The sequence below is a fragment of the Stegodyphus dumicola genome, chromosome 2, assembly GCF_044657685.1.
Source record: "Stegodyphus dumicola isolate Sdum_Otavi_A_Nest chromosome 2, ASM4465768v1".
Lineage (NCBI taxonomy): Eukaryota > Metazoa > Arthropoda > Arachnida > Araneae > Eresidae > Stegodyphus > Stegodyphus dumicola.
In genome coordinates this window covers 273,027,302-273,053,925 of record NC_140769.1, presented here as the reverse complement: position 1 = coordinate 273,053,925, position 26,624 = coordinate 273,027,302, and the positions used below count along the sequence as shown (strand labels likewise).

General features: G+C 34.0%; 2 protein-coding genes across 2 annotated transcripts in view; one reads left to right on the top strand and one right to left on the bottom strand.

Annotated features, from left to right (window-relative positions):
* The window catches only part of LOC118197663 (uncharacterized protein C8orf76-like), a 40,061-nt gene extending 32,562 nt beyond the window's left edge, over nt 1-7,499 (top strand). The window contains exons 6-8 of the mRNA XM_035369198.2: nt 2,892-2,951; nt 3,062-3,145; nt 7,367-7,499. Of these exons, the coding sequence (XP_035225089.1) occupies nt 2,892-2,951; nt 3,062-3,145; nt 7,367-7,384 (162 nt within the window). The 3' untranslated portion in view covers nt 7,385-7,499. The remainder of the gene's footprint in view (nt 1-2,891; nt 2,952-3,061; nt 3,146-7,366) is intronic.
* A 10,666-nt stretch (nt 7,500-18,165) lies between these two features.
* The window catches only part of mtTFB1 (mitochondrial transcription factor B1), a 48,753-nt gene continuing 40,294 nt past the window's right edge, over nt 18,166-26,624 (bottom strand). The window contains exons 5-6 of the mRNA XM_085812160.1: nt 22,864-23,017; nt 18,166-18,443 (exon numbers count right to left, since the gene is read on the bottom strand). Of these exons, the coding sequence (XP_085668286.1) occupies nt 18,197-18,443; nt 22,864-23,017 (401 nt within the window). The 3' untranslated portion in view covers nt 18,166-18,196. The remainder of the gene's footprint in view (nt 18,444-22,863; nt 23,018-26,624) is intronic.

Here is a 26,624-nt window from a genome sequence, read left to right as displayed (position 1 = left end):
CAACTTAAACAACTTGCATTAAAAGAAATGTTTAATAAAGTAAACAAATAAATATTAAGCTCTTCTTCTTTTTTTTTTTTTTTTTTTTTTTTTTTTTTTGTGTGTGTGTGTGTAAATTTTGATACCCTTTAGATCATAATTGTTCTTTATTTCATAAATTACGGTTTCATATTTTTAATTTTAGAATTTCTGCATGCCATCTTACGAGATTTAAACTGATGATCGATAATCCGGAATCGCCGAAGTCCCGACGAGTCCGGATTAACGACTTTTGACTGTATGATATTTATGGAAGAAATTCTTTTTCTTTATTCCAGTGACTCTTAAAGAGTGAAATTTCATCAAGACAAAGCAGCAAGTTGTACTTCGAAAAGTACTTAAAAAAATGAACACTTTTACAGAAACTGCATGTATACCTTTAAACATAATCCTACAAAATTCCCTGACGTTTCACCTATGGATTGTTGTGCCTGTGATCTCTTGAAAAGAGCTTTTCCTAGCTGAAAATCCACCACAGTTAATGTTTTGATATCCACTACGGCTAACTGCAAATCCACAAACTATATTTCAATGGAAGAGGAACGAAAATCAGTGAAATTTTACAAAATGGAAAATATACAAAAAGTCCTTCTGTCTTAGAAATCACGATGCAGACTACAGTCCATAAAAAAGGGTATCAAATCAAACATATAACAAATAATCTTTACATTTTGAACAATCAAATAGCCCCTAAATTGTTCTAAAAATATGTAAACAATGTCTGCTAATTCTCTGTACAGTAGGTGGAATTTCTAACTTCCAAAACTTGATTTGTTAAAAAATCAGTTTCTGAAGGTTTTCAAGATAAGCATATTCCGTATTTCATACTGTAACTGAATATGATAATGAGAAAAATACATTTGTAAATAAATGAAGTTTTGTGCACGTTCCTGGCGGAAATTCCATTTGATGGGAGGAATTGGTAAATATGACAAAAGAAGAAAAAGTTGAGGAGACACACTTTTACGTAATATTTGTTCCAGAAACAAATTTGATTCTTTCAAGTGAGTAGTTCTGGCACTTGATGTATTTATTGCATTACTCAGTGGAATAAGAAAAGTACTTTGAAATAGCCAGAAATATGAGAAAAACTAAAATTATATTCATTTCGTATTAAATCGTAGGAATTCCTATGAATAACAGCTTCTTATGGAGGAAACTATTAATAACTGTTGTGCAAATATCTATTGTATAAAAACCGTACATTTTAGGATAAGAATATATATTTTGTCATGCAAGTAATTCTGAGAAAGAGAATTTTCCTTGAAAAAATAATACCATTAGCTCTGACTCAAAAACACTGTATTTGTTTTCAAACATAACGGTGACCAGTAAAGTAAATGTAGGCGTAAAGTGAAATCTGTCTAATTGACATAGCTATTATGATTAGCAGTATGTTGTGCAGTTTATATATACAGTAACCACCTGTTTGGTTAAGATTTTAACAGTGTATTAATTGCATATATTATGATAATCAAGCTCCTTCCTCTCATTCTGCAGTTTCATTTGTGAAAATACAGAGCTATATTTTAGAACAAAAATATAGCAAAAAGGAAGGGTGTCTTATTTTCAAGTAAATACACTATAATTTGATGATTACTTGTTGTTTTCAGCAACCAAAATACTCATTATGCAAGGCATGTACAAGCATTCATCATTTGTCTAAAAGCATACTGTTTATGTGAGCATCATTAAGTTATCGTAAAGTGTATATGCGAGATATGTGCCACTTACAGCATAATAAGGCTGGATATGTTTCATACATTAATATTATTATAATATTTGCAATGTATAAATAAATTTTAAAAATAAAATTAAAAAATTTTAATGAAAATTGCTACCAAACCTTATAAATCCAACCAAATGCTGATGTCTCATTAGTGTACATTTTATAATTATATATTGTGTTGATTTTAGAAGCATGTATAATCCTAGTCTTTTCCATTTTAACATTGTATTATGTTGCATTGTAACAGATAATTAATTGGTCATTCATACTGACTAATTTCCAATTCTGACAGCTTTTGCCAATTTTGTGGGAAAACAGCTTTCTTTCCTGTTATAGCAATATATTATAATAATAAACTGTGAGGTTTAAAAACAGTACATGTACTTTTAAATAATTTTTATTTCATTTTAAAACTTATCTATTTGACATAATTTGTATCTAATAGGTATTTATGAATATTTTTTCCTAAGTGTAATTAATTTTCTAATGATTAAGAATTTTTTAGAGTTTTTTAAGGGATTTCTTAATTCTTAAACTTAAACTGAAATGTTCTGCCTTGCACCGCTTATTTGCATTGACCAAAACCCCCTTCATATTATATAATTCATTCTCTTCAGAGGCCCACCAGCGGCCGAGCTGTAAACTCGCCGAACACTGGTAGTTCAGTCCGAGGTTCGAATCCCGCAAAAGGGCTGGCCGCATGGGCGTTTACATGGTTTTCCCCATGTGTAATGTGTATACGAGTCAGTTTCCCTTACAAAGTCCTCCCCTTAGGCATAGCCCTAGTGTGCTTTGCTATAATTAAATAAACCAAACCAAACCATTCTCTTCAGAAGCATCTAATCAGTTTGAATTTCAGAAGTATATGAAAAGACATATGGAACATTAGCAGCTGAAAGCCATTACTGGCTTCAAAATGAGTAGAAAGTCATGGAGATTATTTTTAGTTAGAATTTTAACTATGTAACAGATTCATGAAGAAAATGCCATGAATTTATTTGTATGCTTAATTAATTGTGGTCCGATAAAAATTAAATTTTAGAAATGTAACACATTTTGTTATAAAAATTTCTAAGTATCCTTTATTAAAAGGAAAAGTTTAAAATTTTAGTTTTATTTCCAGATTGAAAATAGTTTAAAACATATGGAAGTGGATCAGTCTTTTATTGAAGTAGCGTCTAAAGTAAGTTTAATCAGAATCTTTTACTTCTGTTTATATTGTAAAATTTCTTTACACTTTTCTGTACATAAATATGCAAGGTTTTAAATTTTTCTGTAACCTTTTCTTCATAGATGTTGGGGACAGATTTCTTGGCTGGATTCCAAGAAGCTAGGGATAGTCAAACCTCTAGTTTTCCTGCAACATTAAATTCAGATGTATGTATATGAACAATTGTTTCTTTGTCTGTAAATAAAATGCAGTATTTTTATCAGTATCTAGCTGTAGAAAGTAAGAAAATAGTAGCTTTTTAAAGGATAATCAAGAATTTCATATTGTTTCCTAAATATTTATAATTTGAAAACTACCTTGATCATTAAAATTATTTTGAAGACTGAATATTTAAGGTCTTATGATTCATGGCCCTTTTTTCCCCTGAAAATATAATTTCATATTTTAATCTCTATATCTTTGAAAATGCATATGCTTTGAAATATACTTGAAAATCTTTACATATACTAAAAAATCTGATGTGTACACCACATGACTTCCTTGTATGGAATATTAAATTATACGCATTTTTTCTTGCATTTCATTTAAACTTACTGGACTGAATTAAATCTACTTCTTCGATAGTGCATAAACCACAATAGAATAAATGCACTATTTAAAATTTACTATGTTTGTTTACCATAGTGACACTCAGGCGCTAGGTTCACTTAACCATGTTATATTTCGTCCACATTATAACGCAGAATGCACAAAATTTACGTCATTTGAAGAATTATCTAATTGTTGCCATATGTTCTATTCAAATACTATAATAAATCTAGAACAATGTATAAAAAAAATTTTAAGCAAACAAAACAAAAAAGAAACAGTTTTTCATAGACGATTCAGTATTTCTCATTCAATTAATTCAGTTCTCGCTTCGCAACAAGGCAAAAATACATAAAAAATCAAAATATCAGTATTAAAAATATTGAAGTAAATCTTAAACACTTATTTCCTCGAAAAATTCCAGAAAGGATTAAGCATGATTTAATTTGCAATAATAAATGAAGGCATTATCTTTGTTGTTGCGAAGCTTAGTCTCTCTAGATTGGCAACAAATCTACTATTCTGCTGTTTCAAATGTAAACAAATATGTCCGCCATGTTATTTAAAAATTAGGCTTAACCACACTTAAATAGCTTTAAATTGTTGATAATGCTAAAAATATTGCTTGCAGATTTCCTTAAGGCATAAAACTCTTAATCGGAAGATAAGAACAACATAATTCAATCATTTTTTTAAAGCAAAAAATGCACAATTTGCAAATATATAAGAGTAAAGAAACTGAGATCACTGAACCGGGTAACAAAGGGGATATATATATAAATATATTTATATACTTTTGGTGCAGCCGATTGCAACAAAAATACGAGGTGCATATGTTATAGCAGTCCTATATACAAAATTTCAACGTTCTAAGGCTACTCGTTTTTGAGTTATGAGAGATACATCAGGGTTCGTAGCGGTCCTTATAAGTGCTTATAAGTCCTTATGTTTGAAAATAAAATATAAAGGCCCTTATAGGTGCTTACTTTTTCTTTAAAGTCCTTATTTTTTGCTTTGAGTGTTTTTTTAAACTAAATAAACAACTTTTCTTCCTAATATGGAATGTCAGATGGTGAGTCATACTCCCGGAAATAGCTTTTCCCCCTTTCTCTGCATTAACATAACCTTTGGTGTGCACGAAGAGTACAGACAGGTGCCCGTCGTTCTATTGGTCAAAGAATTGCGAAACAGTAGAAAATTCCGCTACATTCGGCATTCTTTTCCTCCCACCCAAATACTACACACGTTTGAATTTCTATCAAGATCTTAAAAAGATTTGCATTCTCGTTCCGCTTGGTCAGTTCATATTTGTGCTTATTATGATCGTTATGCTTATATTATGAGCATATGTATGAATGTTAATAATAACATAGTTGCAGTAACTGCTGAAGTATAGTAAACTTCCAAAAATGGTTGTGTTTTAACACAGATTATCTTTCTAAGGAATAATATTTAGAATGGCTTAAATAAAGGGAAAGTAATGGAATAGTCAAAATAATTTCATTTTTTTGGCTAATACATTATACAGTACGAAGGTTGGGAGGTCTCCCCTTTCTCCGCAAAATCTTGAATATTGAAACTGTTACAGTTCGCTGCAAAACAAGCAGCGGACCTTTTGGGGGGGGTCACTTTCCAATCTGGATTGAATAGGACTAAAAGTTCTGCGGTCTACCTACCCAAGTGAAGAATGATTCTATTCCGAAAATTTAACGCCGTCTGTTGAAAATTAGAATGAAAAACGCTCCAGTTATTTAGTTCTTTTTTCTCCCAATACTGGCAGTTGTTGATTCCGATTAAGTAATATCACGTAGGGAAGAATTACGGCGCACATATTGCGCAATAATGTTTGCGATATTTTGCAGAGATAATTAATTTTGATGTTCAGTCCGAGATTTGTTTATGAGCACTTAAAAGAGTTTTACTGTGCTTGCTAAGCGGAATATTTTTTAGTTCGGTTGCTTTATTTTTATATGATGCACATATTGAAATGTCAAAAGCATTTATTTAGCGAAAAAATCTAAAGAGCGGCTACAGTCTACCCCCTCCGCTCCTTCAAGTTACGCTCGACTATCCGAATATTCGCCAATTTCCAAGTGTGCAGGTTAGTTAAGCTTTTACTGTTAAAGATGACTGCATGAAGCAAATTTTTGTCTTCTGATTTCATGCTAAGTGGAATATTTTTTAGTTCGGTTGGTTTATTTTTATATGATGCACATATTGAAATGTCAAAAGCATTTATTTAGCGAAAAAATCTAAAGAGCGGCTACAGTCTACCCCCTCCGCTCCTTCAAGTTACACTCGACTGTCCGAATATTCGCCAATTTCCAAGTGTGCAGGTTAGTTAAGCTTTTACTGTTAAAGATGACTGCATGAAGCAAATTTTTGTCTTCTGATTTCAGAAATGTTCCTCTTTTTTACTTAAATTACTTTGCTTGCAATATCTGTTAAGAAAAAACTGATATACAATGAAAATTTAGAAAATGTTCAGAATTTAGATTTAAATTATTTAAATATCAATATGAGTGGAAAAATAAATTGTATTTATTATTAGGTTCCAAGCGAATACAATAAATATGCCTTACTATTATTTATTTTCTCTATTTTGAACTGAAATTTCATCGTTAAATCTTGTAATATAGTTTAGTTCTTCATAGTTTTTTTTTTCTCTCATTGTAAACTAGTTCCGTAAATTGAACTATTATTTAAAATTAAAAACAAAAAAAAAGTAATTATTTTCCATGGATGAGGTAATGCTTATTCTCTCTTAATAAGTACTTCATTTCTCATATTTTAAATTACAAGTCTAATTTTTAAGGTTATGCAGTTGTGTATGATGTAATTAGGCAGGTGCTTTTTTTTTTTATTTTTTTTTTTCTTAAAATGTGCTTAAGTGCTTATAGGTGCTTATTTTTTTAACTAAAATGTGGCTATGAACCCTGATACATACGTACAGACACCATGAAAAATTCTCTTTAGAATTCCAGCAGTTTTATAATTTTTTTGGACGTAGAGTCTTTTATTCTGTCCTATGTACAGATGTCAAGCAAAAACATCGTAAATTGCATTCAATAGCTGTCAAAAAGGACATTTTTGTTGAAATATGCTACCTGAAATTTTTCGTGATTACAATACTTCCTTTTTACTTCATACAAGGAAGTAAAAATGAACCAGGTTTGTAATCAGAGTAATACGTGAAGATTTGTTAGTATTTTGCACCATTGTATCAAAATGTTTAAAAGTGCAAAACATGAAAAGATCTTAATATTTCTCAACCAAACTAATTTTTTTGTTTCTTGTCAGATTTTACTTATTGACTAAAATAAAAATATCCAAGATATATGAATTTATAGCAGTTATGTAAAGTGAAATCACAGTATAATTGTTTCTGATGTGAATAACCAAGTAATCAAGTGAAAATGGCAGTAAATAAATGTGACTTGAAAGTAAAGTGTGATTTTCAATGTCTGTAAAGCTATAACTAGTCAGCCATAACTATGTGTGATATGATTTTAGAAAAAGTTAACCTATAATCTCGCCAAATCAGTGTTAAATTGAAAAACTTCAACAAATTAAGTTTTCCTTCTTTTGTGTTTTTAATTTTGAGCTTTTTTAAATATAAAACAAAATCAACTGATCGTAATGTATTTATTATAACAAGAGTTGCTGAAATTTTGTTTATTTAAATGTTAAAAATGCAAAATTTTAACAGATAATTGTACAAAGGAAGGAGATTGTGGAGGAGAATGCTGCAGCTTAATTTGTTTCAGTATAGTATTAGTAATGACTTTGTTTAATTAGTTTCATTAATAATGCTTATTTTTTATTTTTTCAATTTATAGATACAGAAAAATGTTTGATGCCGATTTTGTGATGTATTATAACATCAGTGTTCCTATATATTTTATGACATATCGTGGACCAGAATGATCTCGAACCTTTTTTTTCTTTTGTAAATAAAACTTTTTTAGTATATTTTTATTTGTTTGTGTACTTATAATCAATCACTTACACACATGATTGCTGTACAAATTCATCTACCATCTTTGTATTAAACTACTCAAAACTTCTAAAAAGCTAATCAAAACTTTATATTTTTGTTGTGCTTGTTTTTTACTTAACTGTCTGACTGCTACGCGGCGCAAAAGCGCAGCATTCATTAGTCTCGAAAACCACGACGCAGTGCTGTTGTGCTGCGAGTTTCAGTGTGTCTTTGTTGCTCCGTGGGTGTGAACGTATGTAGTCTGACCTTACACGTACTTTGTAACACGAGTGCATTCTAAAATGACTGCGTCGTGGTTTTCGAGACAAATAAACACAGCGCTTTTACGCCGTGTAGCAGTCAAACGGTTAAGTAAAAAACATTTTTATGCTACAAACTCTTTCAATATGAATAGTTTTTACTAACAGATCTCAAAGCTGTATTATTATACAATTTTATCATTAGATATAACATTTTTTTCTACATCATTTAATTCTTTAACATAAGTTTTAGTAAATACAATTTGTGAATTTCTGAAAGCATCATAAAGATAATTATATGTTCAAAATTATTTCTGAAATGCTTGATTTGCATAGTATTATTAGTGATCTGACTATCAGTTAACAGGCAACAATTATAGGATGGTAATTATTAATGTAATAAATATTAAGTAGAGGTTTAAGATACTAGATGCACTGAAGTGCAGTAAATCTGCTATTCAGCTGAAATTTTACTTTAAATAATATTGTAGCATTGGGGGGGGGAATGGTGCAGCTTAGTAATTTGTTTCAGTATAATATTAAATAATGATCTCTCTAATTTGTAATGTGTCGGACTGTGTATGAAGATAATCGTGCTTAGTATAATCTTCCTTTGTTGTAACATAATCATTGTCATCTTCAAGATAATGCCAGGATTTGAAGAACATGTATTATTTTGATATATCCAAAAGAGCCCATTTAATTTAACTCAATATTATTGAAAGTAAATATTTCGGAAGCAGAAATGAATTAGTTTGATACCTTAAACAAAAATTCTTTCGTTCAAACTACTACTGTATCTCTGCTTTGTTCACACAAACTGAAATAAGTATAGTCCAATAAATTTACTTTTTTCACCAGTCCAAACAAACTGTAATTAGTGCAGAACTTATAGTTTCTTTGGCAGTGTTCATATTTAATTTGGAAAAATTGACATTAATAAAATTTTACTCCTTGGAAAAGCTGTTCCTCCACTGTAAAAGGTTTATGATTATAGAATATATTTTGAACATTTTCTACAATTAATCCTAATAATCAATTCACTTCTGGATTCAAGACATGCAGTTCCAGCTTCTTTCTAGATGTCTTTTTTTGCAACGAGTCTAACTTCAGTGCGACTATGTATCATTAACTTTCACCAGTTAACCTTCCCTGTCACTTCATATCCTATCATTGTATTATTTCAATTCCTGTGCTCTCAGAATTTGCTCCTATGAATCAATTGTTGAGCAGGAATTCAACTACTAGAGTGTTTACAGGTGTTATCTTGTAAACACTCTTAAATAGTTATCCTCTTTAATGTCAGTTTTTCAAGAATTTGTTTCCTCTGCCTTTTGTCCAATTTTCATTCAACAGTAACATTTCCTGGCAGGGTAGGTGGAATGATATTGTTCTCTTCACTTTCTTCTTGAACCTGAGACACGAACTACTTGTACATTAGATTCCCCTGGAACAACATTGTCGTCTACTCTTACAAGTTCCACAAAAACTAACATAAATTTGCAACTATTCCATTCACCAAGTTACCATAGTTACCGTCTAACTCATCAACAGTGAGGAGATACTATTAATATTCCCTTTGTTCATCATCTCAGTAGTCAGTTGTGCAATGGTTGCACATCTATTTGCCTGCAGCTGTCGTTCACCTCTATCATTTATGGCACGTGGTGCACCACATTTACCACACTGTCGATTTTGGATAATGTCACTTTTACCACGGCGTCACACGAACAGTTTAGAAAATTAGCCATTTCAGAAATGCTTCCACCCTTGGCCCCAAAAGCCAATGATCATCCCCATTAGGAAATCAGATAAATTGCCTCATTTATGCATTACGGCAATGATTGCAATGTTTTCTTATCCTCTTGGACACTTTTTATACATGCTTCACTGCAATATGCCTTCTGTTGTGGGTTATTTCACGTCGATGTCAAAAGTAAGTGGTCGTCACATTAATGTGAGTGGACTGTGTAGATATCACACAAGGCATACATTTTTCTCACTTAGCCACATGCAATCAGTTGTCTAATCCTTTTTCATCAACTTTATTTGCTGCACACAAATCGCTATTCATGAAATTGAGTGTTTGTTTTGGAAGTGGTTCAGCCAATTAGCAGAACAACTGAAATCTTGAATGTTAAAATTTTTTGTAATCTCATTTGCTTGAATTATAGAGGCAGTTCCCAGAATCCGATGCAGCAGAATTAAGAATTTTTTCACTGCCTAAGTATTGTGGAAAAGGTAGATTTGGCCATTCTATGCTTTTCGGCAATTGTACTCTTTTCAATACATCGCGATCTTCTACTTTTAGGCCATGAACCACTCTCTTATTCCTTGTAATTTAATGCTAGTTGTTGCATCCTGAAAGCTACTTGAGAGCCATGTACAGGTCTGTTGAACAGTGCCTCTAAAACTTTCAAAGAATAAAGATGTGTAGGAGTGCACTCAAAATTCATATGTAACTATACTTCAATCCAGTAAACCTATGTAAATATTTTATTGTAAATGCAATTCAATTGAATTTTAACTGTATTAAGTTGTTCTGTTAGTATGCTATATCCTACCGAGTTTTAGTACGAAAAGAAGATACCAGTTCATCCTACTAAGCATTGGAAGAAGAAGACACGTAAGTAATTTATCCTGATTGATTCAGAATTATTCAAGATTTAACATTAGTCATACTAGCTAAAAATTAGCTGGTCAGAATCTGAACAGAGAATAGTATTTGTTGATGAAAGCTTATTGTTGATGCAATGATTGCGATTGTCGAGCATTGTTACTCATCCTGGCTATGTTTTAAAGAAAGCATTGTATTTTGTTATGTTTTCAATTAAATGAGACAAAACATTTCAGAATGCAGCTTTAGCAGAGAAAATGCTGAAAGTTTGTGTTAAATTATAAAATCTAATGACACAGTAGACTAAAAATCAGTTGGTAATTTAAGTTAACTGATAAAATTTCCTTAAGGTTATGTACATTGCTGCCAGGACCAAAATTTAGTTAATGTTAATCAAAGGTTAACATTATTACGTGAATTCATGTGAAGGGGGTTTATTGTGTATATTGTCATATTTTCATGTAAAAAAGTATGAAAAGCAAAAATCTCCCTGCTATTTCTCAAAATTCATTAATAATGAAATTTTCCTTAATAAAAGCATGTTAAAACAATTTAAAATCCTGCAATGTGAAATATACTGCAGTCTTAAATAATTCATATTGCATTGCTATAAGTTATTGTATTAAGAGATATGAGATGCCACAGGCATCCTAGAAACATATTCTCCTGTAACCAGTTTGAAAGGTATACTTTGATGATGCATTTTTTTAACTCTTGCGATCCAAACTGTGGTTTAGAGCAAAACGGTTTAACAAAATTAGATGTAATAGATGGATGTTGTCTGCAAACCCTCCTGTTACCAATTTGAGTAAGTGATGACTACTTGATGTCCAGCTACTGATTGAAAATGATAATTTAGCTATCCAGGAAATTTTGCATGAATTAATCTTGTTATCTATTTTAGTTTAAAGTTTTATGTGTTTACTTGATCAGGAAAATAATCAATTAACAAAACTAACCAATCTATGGCAATTGGCATTTACTGGTTTAAAAACCAGTCAAGAAGAAACCTATCAAGAAGATTTATAAAAAAAAGTGTATACCGTTTTTGTGCCTGCTGAATGATAAACAATCTGAATGCTCATGCATGCGCATCAGATTGTATGAGAGTATACTAAAAATTGAAAGGGAGAAAATAATTGGAAAAAAAAAGTTCATATTGTAAACTTAATCGTCTTTTCTGACACTATACCCTTAATTCTGGAATTGTACATGTAGAGCAAGTAGTAATGCAATAATCTTTCTAACAAACTGGTTACACCGGGTTGTCCAGAAAATAATGCAGGTTTTTGCAATTGTTTGTTTTTAGCAACAAAAATATCATTTTGAGGCTCTATATACTTATAATCATTTTGTTCCAAAATTATTTTTAAAAATATTTGTCAGGTGTTTTTGTTTAGATGTCAAAACGAGATTTTCAGCAAATTTACTTTTATGAGTACAAGTTAGGCTGCAGTGTAGCACAAACGACTCGAAATGTCAACGAAATATGGGGTGAAAAAAGTGTTAATGAATCTGCAGTTCAATGGTGGTAACAAAGGTTTCGTCATGGAGAATTTGACCTGGAAGATCAAGAGTGTCGTCGACACTCTTGAGCTGTTGACGTTGACGATTTGAAGACTAGTTGAAACAAACCCATGCACAACTATTCGAGAGCTTGCAGAGAAGCTTGGCGTAAGCAGAGATTTCTGATCACTTGAATCGTATAGTCAAAGAAGCTCGATAAGTGGGTGCCTCCGAATTGAGAGAAAATTTTAAAAAATAGTCATTTGAAGTGTCGTATGCTCTTTTTCTCCGCAACAAAAATGACTCTTTACTTGATCGAAGTGTTACGTGCGATGAAAAGTAGATTCGGTGGTGACTAACTGGGGACATTCGACTCAGTAGTTTGATCGCGGTCAGACACCACAACATTTTCCAAGGTCAAATTTGCACCAAAAAAAAATTATGGTGACTGTTTGGCGGTATGCGGCCAGTCTCATCCATCACAGCTCTCTAAATGTAGGTGAAACGCATCACAGCTTCCTAAATCTGGACAGATGTACTGTCAGCCAATCAACCAAATGCACCAAAAATTGCAACGCATGTGGACGGGCATTGATCAACAGAAAGGGGCCAATTCTCCTCCACGACGATGCAGGTTTTTGCAATTGTTTGTTTTTAGCAACAAAAATATCATTTTGAGGCTCTATATACTTATAATCATTTTGTTCCAAAATTATTTTTAAAAATATTTGTCAGGTGTTTTTGTTTAGATGTCAAAACGAGATTTTCAGCAAATTTACTTTTATGAGTACAAGTTAGGCTGCAGTGTAGCACAAACGACTCGAAATGTCAACGAAATATGGGGTGAAAAAAGTGTTAATGAATCTGCAGTTCAATGGTGGTAACAAAGGTTTCGTCATGGAGAATTTGACCTGGAAGATCAAGAGTGTCGTCGACACTCTTGAGCTGTTGACGTTGACGATTTGAAGACTAGTTGAAACAAACCCATGCACAACTATTCGAGAGCTTGCAGAGAAGCTTGGCGTAAGCAGAGATTTCTGATCACTTGAATCGTATAGTCAAAGAAGCTCGATAAGTGGGTGCCTCCGAATTGAGAGAAAATTTTAAAAAATAGTCATTTGAAGTGTCGTATGCTCTTTTTCTCCGCAACAAAAACGACTCTTTACTTGATCGAAGTGTTACGTGCGATGAAAAGTAGATTCGGTGGTGACTAACTGGGGACATTCGACTCAGTAGTTTGATCGCGGTCAGACACCACAACATTTTCCAAGGTCAAATTTGCACCAAAAAAAAATTATGGTGACTGTTTGGCGGTATGCGGCCAGTCTCATCCATCACAGCTCTCTAAATGTAGGTGAAACGCATCACAGCTTCCTAAATCTGGACAGATGTACTGTCAGCCAATCAACCAAATGCACCAAAAATTGCAACGCATGTGGACGGGCATTGATCAACAGAAAGGGGCCAATTCTCCTCCACGACGATGCAGGTTTTTGCAATTGTTTGTTTTTAGCAACAAAAATATCATTTTGAGGCTCTATATACTTATAATCATTTTGTTCCAAAATTATTTTTAAAAATATTTGTCAGGTGTTTTTGTTTAGATGTCAAAACGAGATTTTCAGCAAATTTACTTTTATGAGTACAAGTTAGGCTGCAGTGTAGCACAAACGACTCGAAATGTCAACGAAATATGGGGTGAAAAAAGTGTTAATGAATCTGCAGTTCAATGGTGGTAACAAAGGTTTCGTCATGGAGAATTTGACCTGGAAGATCAAGAGTGTCGTCGACACTCTTGAGCTGTTGACGTTGACGATTTGAAGACTAGTTGAAACAAACCCATGCACAACTATTCGAGAGCTTGCAGAGAAGCTTGGCGTAAGCAGAGATTTCTGATCACTTGAATCGTATAGTCAAAGAAGCTCGATAAGTGGGTGCCTCCGAATTGAGAGAAAATTTTAAAAAATAGTCATTTGAAGTGTCGTATGCTCTTTTTCTCCGCAACAAAAACGACTCTTTACTTGATCGAAGTGTTACGTGCGATGAAAAGTAGATTCGGTGGTGACTAACTGGGGACATTCGACTCAGTAGTTTGATCGCGGTCAGACACCACAACATTTTCCAAGGTCAAATTTGCACCAAAAAAAAATTATGGTGACTGTTTGGCGGTATGCGGCCAGTCTCATCCATCACAGCTCTCTAAATGTAGGTGAAACGCATCACAGCTTCCTAAATCTGGACAGATGTACTGTCAGCCAATCAACCAAATGCACCAAAAATTGCAACGCATGTGGACGGGCATTGATCAACAGAAAGGGGCCAATTCTCCTCCACGACGATGCAGGTTTTTGCAATTGTTTGTTTTTAGCAACAAAAATATCATTTTGAGGCTCTATATACTTATAATCATTTTGTTCCAAAATTATTTTTAAAAATATTTGTCAGGTGTTTTTGTTTAGATGTCAAAACGAGATTTTCAGCAAATTTACTTTTATGAGTACAAGTTAGGCTGCAGTGTAGCACAAACGACTCGAAATGTCAACGAAATATGGGGTGAAAAAAGTGTTAATGAATCTGCAGTTCAATGGTGGTAACAAAGGTTTCGTCATGGAGAATTTGACCTGGAAGATCAAGAGTGTCGTCGACACTCTTGAGCTGTTGACGTTGACGATTTGAAGACTAGTTGAAACAAACCCATGCACAACTATTCGAGAGCTTGCAGAGAAGCTTGGCGTAAGCAGAGATTTCTGATCACTTGAATCGTATAGTCAAAGAAGCTCGATAAGTGGGTGCCTCCGAATTGAGAGAAAATTTTAAAAAATAGTCATTTGAAGTGTCGTATGCTCTTTTTCTCCGCAACAAAAACGACTCTTTACTTGATCGAAGTGTTACGTGCGATGAAAAGTAGATTCGGTGGTGACTAACTGGGGACATTCGACTCAGTAGTTTGATCGCGGTCAGACACCACAACATTTTCCAAGGTCAAATTTGCACCAAAAAAAAATTATGGTGACTGTTTGGCGGTATGCGGCCAGTCTCATCCATCACAGCTCTCTAAATGTAGGTGAAACGCATCACAGCTTCCTAAATCTGGACAGATGTACTGTCAGCCAATCAACCAAATGCACCAAAAATTGCAACGCATGTGGACGGGCACTGATCAACAGAAAGGGGCCAATTCTTCTCCACGACGATGCTCAGCTGCACGTCATGCAACTAGCCCTACAGAAGTTGAACAAATTGGGATACGAGACACTCCCTCTTCCTCCATCTCGCCGCCCGATTATCACTTTTTCAAACATCTGGATAACATTCTGCAGAAGAAATGCTTCAGAAACCAAGACGAGGCCAAAAATGCCTTTGACTTTATTGCGTCCAGAATTTTGTTCTACCAACATAAACTTATATCTCGTTGAAAAATTGTTTTGGGGATAAGTTATGATACTTTAAAGATATAAGTAAAAAACCTGCATTATTTTCTGGGCAACCTAATAATAATTTTTTGAATTGCTGTTACTTAAAAAGTAATTTAAAAAACTCTGAAAGCTTTCAGATTTTATAATATGTTTTTCAGATTAACATTTTTTAATGTTTTGTATGTTACCTTTATTAGCCCAAAGTGCCAATTTGCTCAGAAAGGCTATTAATTTCATTTTGGCATTTTGCCTTGGTTCACTATAAATTGCATTTCACTTTTCAAAATGTTGCCACCAAATATTAAACCCTGCATTATATTTAAAGAAATTAATGAAGTATCTGCACTGTGAAAAATGACCATACCTAAAGCCACCAAATTTTGAATAATGTAGTCTTCCACTCAAGTATGTCCAGTTGGGAACTTATTTTCTATTTCATATTTTGTAACAAATTTTTAATTAAACTCGATTTCAAAGCAAGCAATCACAATACTATACGAGGGGAGGGGGATTATCTCCAGCCCAAAAGGCTTGTCGAAAATTCTAAAGCTATGCTAATTTAAAATATTTTGTGATATAGATGTTGAATTGAATTTTATGTGGTTTAAGGGTGAAGAACATGATATTTAATAAATAACGGTAACACACAAAACTAAAAAAACACCCTTTTGTTTTTTATAAACCTGTTCACGGCCTTGTGTTCTGAAATGCATTAAAAATAACACAAGGTTGAAAATAAGCAGTTGCAGTCATGAACATCGGCATGCTAGTTTCAGACCAATGTTAACAAGAATGAAAATAGTCACTCTGTATCAAAGATCTCAGCTCTTTTATGCACTCCAATCGCTGTTGGAAGAAAAATGATTATTTTTATCCTTGTTTATTATTTAATGTAATGCAGTCAAACATGGGGAATGTTGTTAATTGAAGGGCTGGAGGGGAAAATGACAATTGCATAAAATTGTGTTATCCAATACACTAATGCTGTTAAACTGCCGAAATGATGTGGTTGTGCAAGAGAGATACATACGAGGGTTGGAACTTTAATAGTGGCAACTATTTATTTACAAGGAATACAAAAGTAATTCATGTCACCATGTTTTACAATCCTTCAATATAGTCGCCAGCATTGTGTACAACCCGTTTCCAACGATGTGGAAGTCGCAGAATACCTGTAGCAGCGCCTGTTTTGTTGATAGTTTGAATGGACCGGTCTACTGCCGCAAGAATCTCAGGAAGAGTTTGGAAGCGAGTGCCACGAAGTGGTTCCTTCATCTTAGGAATAAAGTCATAGTCACAAGGGCTTAGATCTGGGGAGTATGGTGGATGGTAAAGCACTTCCCAGCCCATCCCTTGAACAAATCAGTCACAGCTTGCGCTGCATGTGGCCGAGCATTGTCATGCAAAATGAGAGAAGCGTTCTGCAGAAAGTGTCGCCGTTTTTTTCTCGAAGCTGGTCGGAGATTGTGCTCCAAAAATGAGCAGTAGCGCAGTGACGGTCTGCTGTGGGGGAACGGTATGCGTTAGGATGACACCATCACAGTCGTACACGAGAATCACCATAACTTTCACATTGCTGGGGTTCTGACGAAATTTCGAAAGTTGTGGTGACCCGTGATGACGCCATTCGTTTGATTGGCGTTTCAGTTCTGGCTGGTACTATCCGGCCCAAGTCTCATCCAGCGTAATGATACGGCGTAAAAAAGCATCTCCTTCGCGCTCCAGGTGGGTTCGGGCATCATCGTAGCGTAGCCATTTCTGCATTTCCGTCAATTCATGTGGAACCCATCGTGAAGCAATTTTTCTCGTGGGCAGGTGTTCCTTCAGAATGTGCAGCACAGTCGTATGCGCTAATCCTGTTTGTCCGGCCAGCTGACGAATCGTTTGGCGGCGATCACTGTCCATTAGTGCGGCAACAGCTCGCACATCTGCATCGCTGACACTCGGACGACCTGGCCGCAGCATGTCTGCCACGTTTTGGCGTCCTTCCTTGAATGCTTTCACCCATCTTGCTACGGTTCTGTAAGGCAATGCAGATTCCCCGCAAGCCTCTTGAAGCACTTGATGACATTGTCGTGCTGTACGACCTCTGGCACATTCAATTTTTATCCAACGTCGTTGTTCTTGTTTTGAAAACATCCTAACAACACTTACTTAAACCGCGAGCTAATACAAGGATTCATTCTTCACATCACTCCGCATGCACGTGACGTAGGCAGGACAAGTCTTTTTGCTGAGAGGTAAGGTAGGTATGTAGTTCACGTGTGGTATACGCGATATTCTTTGGTTTTGCTGCGTAGCATTTTTTCAGCTGTGTTGCCACTATTAAAATTCCAACCCTCGTATCATTTGCCAGTGACAAAACAGGTAACAGAACCTTGCTCTTCAATAAAGAATAGACTAATGATAAGAACTGTAATAAAATCATACCACATAGTGATCTTTGCAGTTGGAACAGATTCTCATTTACCCAACTTTTGCAATTTTGCATACTGACAGTGCATTTAAGTCTGTCAAAAACAAGGTACCATCTCTGTCCAAGCAAGAAATTGCAGGGTGAAAGCTTATTGCCATGGCAGGATGTAAAACAGAGCACAATACTTCAGTGACACAGTTATGATGAGATGCTTGAATGTAGAGTGTGTGTGGTGTGTATGTTAATTTTGCACATGACCTGGCAGCTAATTTTTTCCTTTCCAGCAAGCAGAATTCCCATGTTTAATGAATGTGTTTTGTATTTTTTCCCTCTTTGGGAAACAAAATTCCATAGCTTTGTGGATATTTAGGTTATTCTGACTATACAGCATTTTGAAATTGGAACTTTAATTACTATCACCCTAATAAAGTTGGACAAAATAAATTTTACTCATTATTATTTTAATAACATTTTATTATAACAGTGACTCACTTTCATTTTCTACAGCTGTTTCATTAATTCGAAGTCTTAGTTTCCTCTTTTTGTCTTCCACAAAATTATAGTCACGCAGATCTTCATTTTCTTCACATATATGACTATATACATCACATATAGCAGCAAATTCCTCATTCTCTAGTTGAAAAGATCTTCTCTCTGGATTAATCCTAGTACTTGTTATAATTTCATTAACCAAATCTAATCTCTCTTTAGGGAATAACAACCTGAAAAATTAATAATTTCAAATAAGAAATATACTGTTAATGAATAAATAAAATTATACATATAAATTTATGATGATATGTTTAAAATTGTAGTATCTTTTGTGTTACTTTATGTAACATGAAAAGTCTGAAGAGAGCAAAGTTCTACCAAAAATAAGATTACAAGGGCAAATCTAATATTGAGGTAAATGGTTATCTCGTTAAATTCGCGAAATATCCCCAAGGTGGTGACGTAAGTTGACCAGACGTCCCGATTTAGGCGGGACAGTCCAGACTTCATACTTCATGTCCCGAGGTCCCTCGCTTGTCCCGGTGGGACACCTGTTAGTCCCGCTTTTCTGCAAAAAAAGACTTAACGTCAATACATTTGGATGCCACGGCACATTGGTGACGCCTTGCTGATGCTGCTTCCGATAAAGCTATAATGTCATCACTCGGAAACGCAGGTGGCAACAGCGTTGGTGGCTAAGGCAAAGAAACAGTATGCGCGAAATATCTGTCACCGAAACTCCAAGCTGGCGTTGAAGTTCGCGTTTACCTTCCATAAAAGTCCATAAAATGAATACCGTTTTAAATTTCTTTAAGCTTTTAAAAAGAAAATACTTTTCGCACAAGTAAATTAATTATTGGATTAGTTATTTTGAGCAAAAAAAAGTGTGAAAATCCGAGTTTAAATTGTCTCTTCACTTCCAGTGACGTAATAGCAAACTGGTTTATATTAAATTCTGTGGAACCTTTTCTTCTTACATAGATGTTCTTTGGCTGAGGTGGTTTGTGCGCGCAATTGTCGTGTTTCGGTGGTTATTTATTTTTTTCTTATGTGAGTGACATTCTTGGGAGGAAACTGCTAGGTATTGGTTGCGCTGCTCATATCGTCCACAACGCAATCCAGAAAGCAAGAGATTGCTTACAAATTGATGTGGAAGCAGTTATCATGAAAATTTATTATTATTTCCATATCTACACTGTTCATGTTGAGTCATTCAAAGAATTTTATGACTTTGCCTGTGTAGAGTACCAGCGCATTTTAGGATATGGGAAAACTAGATGTTATCACTGATGCCTGCAGTAGAGAGAGTTTTAAAATTGTTTCCTGCACTCAAATCCTGTTTCTTGTTGGAAGGGAAGTGCCCCACTCTAATCCGCAACCTTTTTGAGAATCCCTGAGCTGAATTGTGGCTTTATTTCGTATATGATATCGCTGTGGTGTTTCAAGTAGCAATTCTGCACACAGTACAAGAGAAAGTGCAAAAAAGTACAAGAGTGCATGCAACTTTTTGGGTGGAAGATTTCGAAGTTTGACATCGATAATAACGAGTTATTTCAAGAAGAAAGCCTACATTAGGCGATTTACTTCACCACAAAAGATTGCAGATTGGAAAAGCGAGAAAACTAGTCTCGACTGTCGATGAGCTGAAATTTTTCATCAATTCAAGGATAAAAACGTGCCATGCGCAAATCCAGAAAACTGTGGGACAAATGCCGCCAATGAAAGAGTTTTCTCATCTATGAATATCATATAAAAACTGAAAAGACACAGTTTAAAGTGGAAACACTACAAGCAATGTTTAATGATGAAGTGGCAATTTTGTGTTTGACAGTTCCTGTGATGAAGTCTATGGAAGACTTCTACAAGAGGTGAAACTTCTTAGAAGCATTCATTCATCAATGAAATACGTCTACGGAGCACCAACACAGGATGATCCTTCTAGGTCAGCAGCTGATCAGGAAGGCCTATCGTCCGAGTCGAATTAATGCATTTGTGGCTTCATGTGCTGGATGGACATATTCAAGCAGTAAGGTAGAGTTACAAACTTTTATTTTCCGAATGCTTTTTTTTTTTTTATTCTTTGTTCGCTCTTACTTAAAGGGCGTCTGAGTTGTCTCAGTCCAAATCCCAAAGTCTGTGATTGTTGATTTTATAATTAATTCAGTCTCAGATATGGATAAATTATATTTTTTCTTTCAATAATAGAGTGTTTAACACACATGCTAATTCGCAAATGACAGGTAATTCTTTACACTAAAAATTTTGCACTCCGTATTTTCACGTTCAGAAGGGGCTTTTACCATCTCCCACCGACACTTAGATCCCTGCGTCCTGCTTTGCCCTTTGGAAAATCTGGTCACCTTATATTAAGATAATGCCACCAAATTTGGCAACACTTTGATCTTTTCCTTGTATAACTAATTGATCCTCATATATTTTCCAAAAACTAAGGAAAAATCACAATAGTGGTAATTTGTTCAAAAAAAAAAGCCAATCCAAGCAAAACTTAAATATGTTGCAAAATAAGAGTTGCTGAATAAAAGTGTAGTATGCAAATTAGAGGCACTGCAATCTGAATACATCATCTGCAAGATTTCGCTGTGATATTGAGATAAGAAATCTGGAATAGCCAATTCATAACAATAAACTCCACGCATCATTTAGGACAAAGACGGAAGTGGCCAGATGGCTAAATGCGAGTTCTTCTGTGGTTTGTAGACTTTGGCAACAATTTCTAACCAGATTTGACATCCAGGAGGTTCAGCCAACTGCTACGGCGAGCATCGATGACCGATATTTGTTATGCGTCGAAAAGAATAGAACTGCAACTCAACTCAGATCCTCCCTTGTTGCAGTCACTGGAAAGTTGGTGTCAACATCAAGCATGCATAAAAGCTTTCACGAAGATCCATTTACATGCTACTCACATCACAGAAGGGAACATTTGAGAGGGGTATGTCAACATGTCCAACGGATAGCAGTTCTCTTCAATGATTTAACCTCCAAAGCGAGAACCTGGAACATGTTATCGTCAACTATCCATGAAAAAGATTCATATAGAAGAGGCAGTGTCTATGTTTGGGGCTGTATCTCTTTGCAGAGACTTCCAAGTCTTTCCACGTGAACCCATTAATGCCTATAGAGGTTGATATATGCTGGGGCAATAGATGATTTTCTGCTATAGGACGACAACACCAGACCGCCCAGGACTCGCATAATGGAAGGTGATTTTCCTATAACAAATTGACACATCAAATTTGTAACATTATAATTGTTTAGTAATTTCTCCATATTCCATGTATTATTTTATACCTTACTATGTGCTGTATAATGTGGGTCAGTTTCATTAAATTTTACATGCAACTAAATAATTGTCAGTTTTGTGATTTTTCCTTAATTAATGATAACCAGTATATGTGACTAACCATATTACAGGGTGATTCTAAATTATTTTTACTAATTCAGAGGGGTGGGGTGATAGTACCTCTTCAGACGAGCAATAATTACCATAGAACGTGAGATTGCATTCCACTCTGAAAAGCAGACATCGACACATCATCGCTTCAAGCGTGAATGCTGTAGCGAAGTACACGTATGAGGAATTAACAGATATTCACCTCACATACCTGAAAGGCAAAAGGGAATGGACAGGCATGAAGATTGTACAAAAAATGGTTTCTAACTCGTCACACAAGTCATCCAACCGTTTTTCAGTGTTGATCGAAGACTCCAAGAAACCATTTACCATCTCAAAAAGCAATGCAAGACATCCCCAAAATGCATGAACACCAGAAATGGAAGAGGGAGTTTGACTAGATATGAAGCAGCTCCTTCCACAAGTACGCAAGTGGTGGCATATGAAATGGTTATTTCTCAGCCAGAAGCATGCACCCTACCACATGCAAAAAGTGTAATTATCCCTGCCAGGCAGACTTTGTGCAGTGGATGCTTGGAATGATTATCCATTATCTCCTACATTAATATTATTTTCCGTGATTACCTGGTAGGCTCATCGTGCCAGACCGTTTGACCGATGTAACAAGTGTTTCGCAGTTTATTGCAACCTCATTCACAGAGACTTGTTGTTTATGCATGATGAGAGCCCCAGAACATTTTTCTATTACGGCCTACAACTTTTTGAATGCCACATATCCTACACGATGGATCAGACATGGTGAACCTGCGGCTTCGCCTCCTCACTCACCGGACCTCATTCGCCGATGTCAACTGCACAACACGATGCGTGGTCGGCATTTTGAGCACTTTCTGCGAGTTTTCCTAATGGTAATTATTGCTCGTCTGGATGGGTACTATCACCTCTTAATTTATAAAAAGAATTTAAAATCACCTTACTGTATACCTTTCAGTAATTTTGAAAAATGGAAGGTACTAGAAATTTCGCAGTGACCAGTGGAATACGAGACCATGTGGGCTTCACTCTTCAGCTGCACATTTAAGTTTGAAGTTGTAACTGCTCTGTCATACTCAAACAAGTAGATTTATATAAAGTTCCAGAACTGTGAAGTGTTTCTTTTGAAAAATAAATTTTATCAAGCTATCATTGGTTTTGCATGTATTCAATCCATTACAAACATGCGCATGACAATACTAAATTGGATCTGTATAGAAAACTCAAAATATTTTACTTACTTTAATCCATACAAACAATACTTTTGACGATGAAGAAAAATGTGTGTTACTACTTTTTTCACAAGATCATATGGTTGATTAATAAGTGGCAATATTCTGGGTGTGAATTTAACAACTCCAACATCTACATCAGGTTTGGGGAAAAATGCTCTTCCTAGAAAACAAATAATGCAACACAATCTTGAATAATCTTTTTCTTATTGCATATATTAATTATGTACTTAAAAACAGAAACATTTAAAAAGTTTGTCATGACAATAGGCAAATAATATAGTGCCATTTGGCATTTACACAAACTAGAAAAAAAAAATTCTTTCCGAGAAATAGATTAGGAATGTCTCATATCTTCAGGAATGAATGATTATAACACAACAAACATAACAGTCTACAACAAAAGCGATGGTACTTTAGCTGGACACCGATTGATACATCACTAAATATTGTTTCAGTTGCTATCACTTGACACTGCAAACATTTCCTGTCATTCTCCACATCGATTTCTAACAACTGACATGTCATTATTTAAAAACATTCTAGTGCGTTTAAATTAGTTTAATTTCATTATTACTCATAAAAACAGTTTCTTTTTTCAATTTTTAAATTAAATGAATGAAAGGTTTTATTTTTTTAATATGTTTTTCTTACGATATATATAGGCAGTTTAACAAGGGTGTGAATAATTTTTAAAAAATCTGCTATTGCCAACATTTGCACCTAGCTAAGGGAAAAGTACCAAAACAAAATATGAACAAGAAAGTGAAATTCAAAAATGAAACATTACAGTTACTAAAATATACAAGTATACAATCAGGTATATATATATAGCACCACGAATCAAAACTAGCACTCGACTTTTCCTGACTTGCAATCTAAATTGATTAATTAGATCAAACATTTGAAAGATGCACATTATTCATCTAAAATTATTTTAGGAAAAAAAAAAATCAAAATCCACTTTAGATAAATAGCAAAGCAAAATAAATGCACCATTTTCTATTAACATCTTAGTTTTAAAAAAAAAATGTGAAATCAATGAAAAATATACATGTTATGAGAAAAGAAATTAATTCTTATTATTTTCTGGAATTAAATTCCATTTTTATGGATTATAAAACTAACTCCATAAAATTGTATTTTTTGTAGCTTGTAAAATAAATTTCAAAATCAAATCACAAAGACTGATATTTAAACAACGGGAGAAAGGAAATAATTTGCTCTTCGAATGGATGACGATACTATTTACTACAATTTTTAAATATGTATTAATTTTTTTTTAATTTTTTTAATTTATTGATTTAAAAAAAAGTGTGTATACATTCTATATGCTATTTCATACTGAATGCTAGAGCAGTTTTAGTTTAAAAAATAAGAATTTCTATTCTATATTCTGATAGAATGATAGGTTTTCTTTAATTTCAAATGAAAATTTATTTATTTTTTCATATATACTTGCAGAATATAATGAAATGCGAGTTACCTTAACTATTATTTTCTTTCTGAAAAAAGAATAATAATAAATTTTATACTTTATTTAAACAGAAAATGTACAAGCGTTGTAGGAAAGAAAAACTTTAAAAAGGATTATTTGTAGCTAGTTGAAACCTCCTTAAAACCAACCAATGTCCCAGATGCTTTTGGTCTTCAGTAGTTATATAAGATAATATATAATATTCAGTATCTATATTTAATTATGTTTTCAGAAATGGTAATTTTAAGCAGGCAATTGTTGTAAAAAGTTTCACTGCAGTTCACAAAATATAAAAGAAATATAGACAGACCTTAAAGAATAACTATTTAACCCTTTGAAGGGCCGGTTGTTTGTCAATTTTTTAACCTCCGAAAAAATGCTAATTTTTCTACACCAAAAGCTATAATCATAAGTGACTAGTATTTTCTTTCGATTCTAAATGGCAACATCACCCTATGAATGCTCAATATTTTACAGTTATGAAATTAATATACGTCATTCCAAGGTATCATGTTGGAAGATTGATAAATTCTATTGGAGGGAAAAAAAAAATTCAAAATCTGCAAATTTATGACGTACACATGCTTAATCTTATATATTTACTTCATTTCAGTCAGAAGTGATAATTAACAGCAGATTATTTATACGATTTTAAAACCGGTATATAATATATACCGGCGCCCACACTGAGGGTACCACGCCAATAGATGGCAGCACCAGTCTTCTCCTTTTCTACTCTGTGACGTGACAGAATTTCTTTATTATTATAACAGTTTATGATGTAATAATATTTCATGATTAACTTATAAGTCGTTTAGGATTAAATATTATGTTCATGGAGGAATGGGGAGTTTTCTGACCCTGCGCTAGGACTGAATACAAGTATATTAGTTTCATTTATTCTTTGTGTACTCAGCTCAAGTTTCATTCATCTGTGTTTAGCTAAAATTTTTATTTCAGCACTTATCTCTTTCCCAAGAGAAAGACTCATCGATTTCAAAATTGCCATCTGGGGTCAAAACTTCACACAATTGTGGGGTTAAACATGGCATGCTAGCCCCCAAAAGACACCTGTTGCTTCCTGTTTTCCAAAATCCTAGAATGTAAGAAAATGAAAAGAGGTGATTGACAACCAATTTGCCTTTTGGGAGCCAGGCCTTCTTCCCTTTGTGAAGTGCGATAAGATCACACAAAGGGAAAGCTCACTTAAAATGGAAATGTACTTAAGGTCCATCTCATAGTGTAATCACAAAAACTGCTGATTTGAAAGCATGCTTTTATTCTTTAGGGAAATTCTTTTTAATTCTTTGTTAATTTCAGATGAAAGACTAGAGAACACAAGAGAAATTTGCGCTCTGGTTGATACAAATAGGTTGTTTCGGAAATAAATTTTCACAGTTGGTGAAAGGAGGAAAAATATTTCTAAGCCCCGTTTTAGATGCAAACAAAATTTATCCAAAAGTTGAAAAGGATCCCCTATGAAGCCAAAGGGGTTGAAAATCAGAATAAGAGCTTTGAGGTGTATCAAATAATAAAATTGTTTAACGGTGTTTCTTCCTGAACAAAAAGATATATTACAACCTATATTTACAAAAAATAAAAAAGGGACCCTTACGGTCCTCCGTGATCTAAAGTGTGTGTGCGTGGAGAGGGGGGGGCAATTCTTCGTATCATAGTATGAAGCATGGTTTTTTTCACATATTATCTAAAGCATAAAATACAACTTCAAAAATGCAACATACTTTCTCAGCTGAGTCGGTCGTAGTGCTTCATTTTTCAATTTTTTTTAATTTTCGGCTGAGTTACATCTGCTTGTAATATCATACTAGTTCAGTTACAGCATGATACGATTTACACATGCAGTGTTATATTTGCTAAATTTTTTTTTATAAAATAATATTGAATTTAAATCAAGTTGAAGAGCTTTTTACTCATAAGTATGTTCAGCTGGGTTGCATCATCAAAGTGCATAAAAACATAAATTTTATTTTTAAAATTTTAAATTTCTGCCGTAATTTAAGAAAATTTTGTCTTTAGACTTACATAACTATATTCAAGCACTCATCACTACAGACGCACATCAAAAGTACCCAAAATTAATTTAAAAACCAAAGATTAACAGTTGGCAACTACCTGGAAAAAAAATGTCCTAGAGGGGCGCCGGTATAAAATATATACCGGCTCTCAAAATTCAGGATTTCACTCTAGAATTTTTTTAAGTCTCAATTTTGTGTCCTTAGGATCCATAAGTTATAGTTCATGCAAAATTTTACCACAGTTTAAATTATTTTAT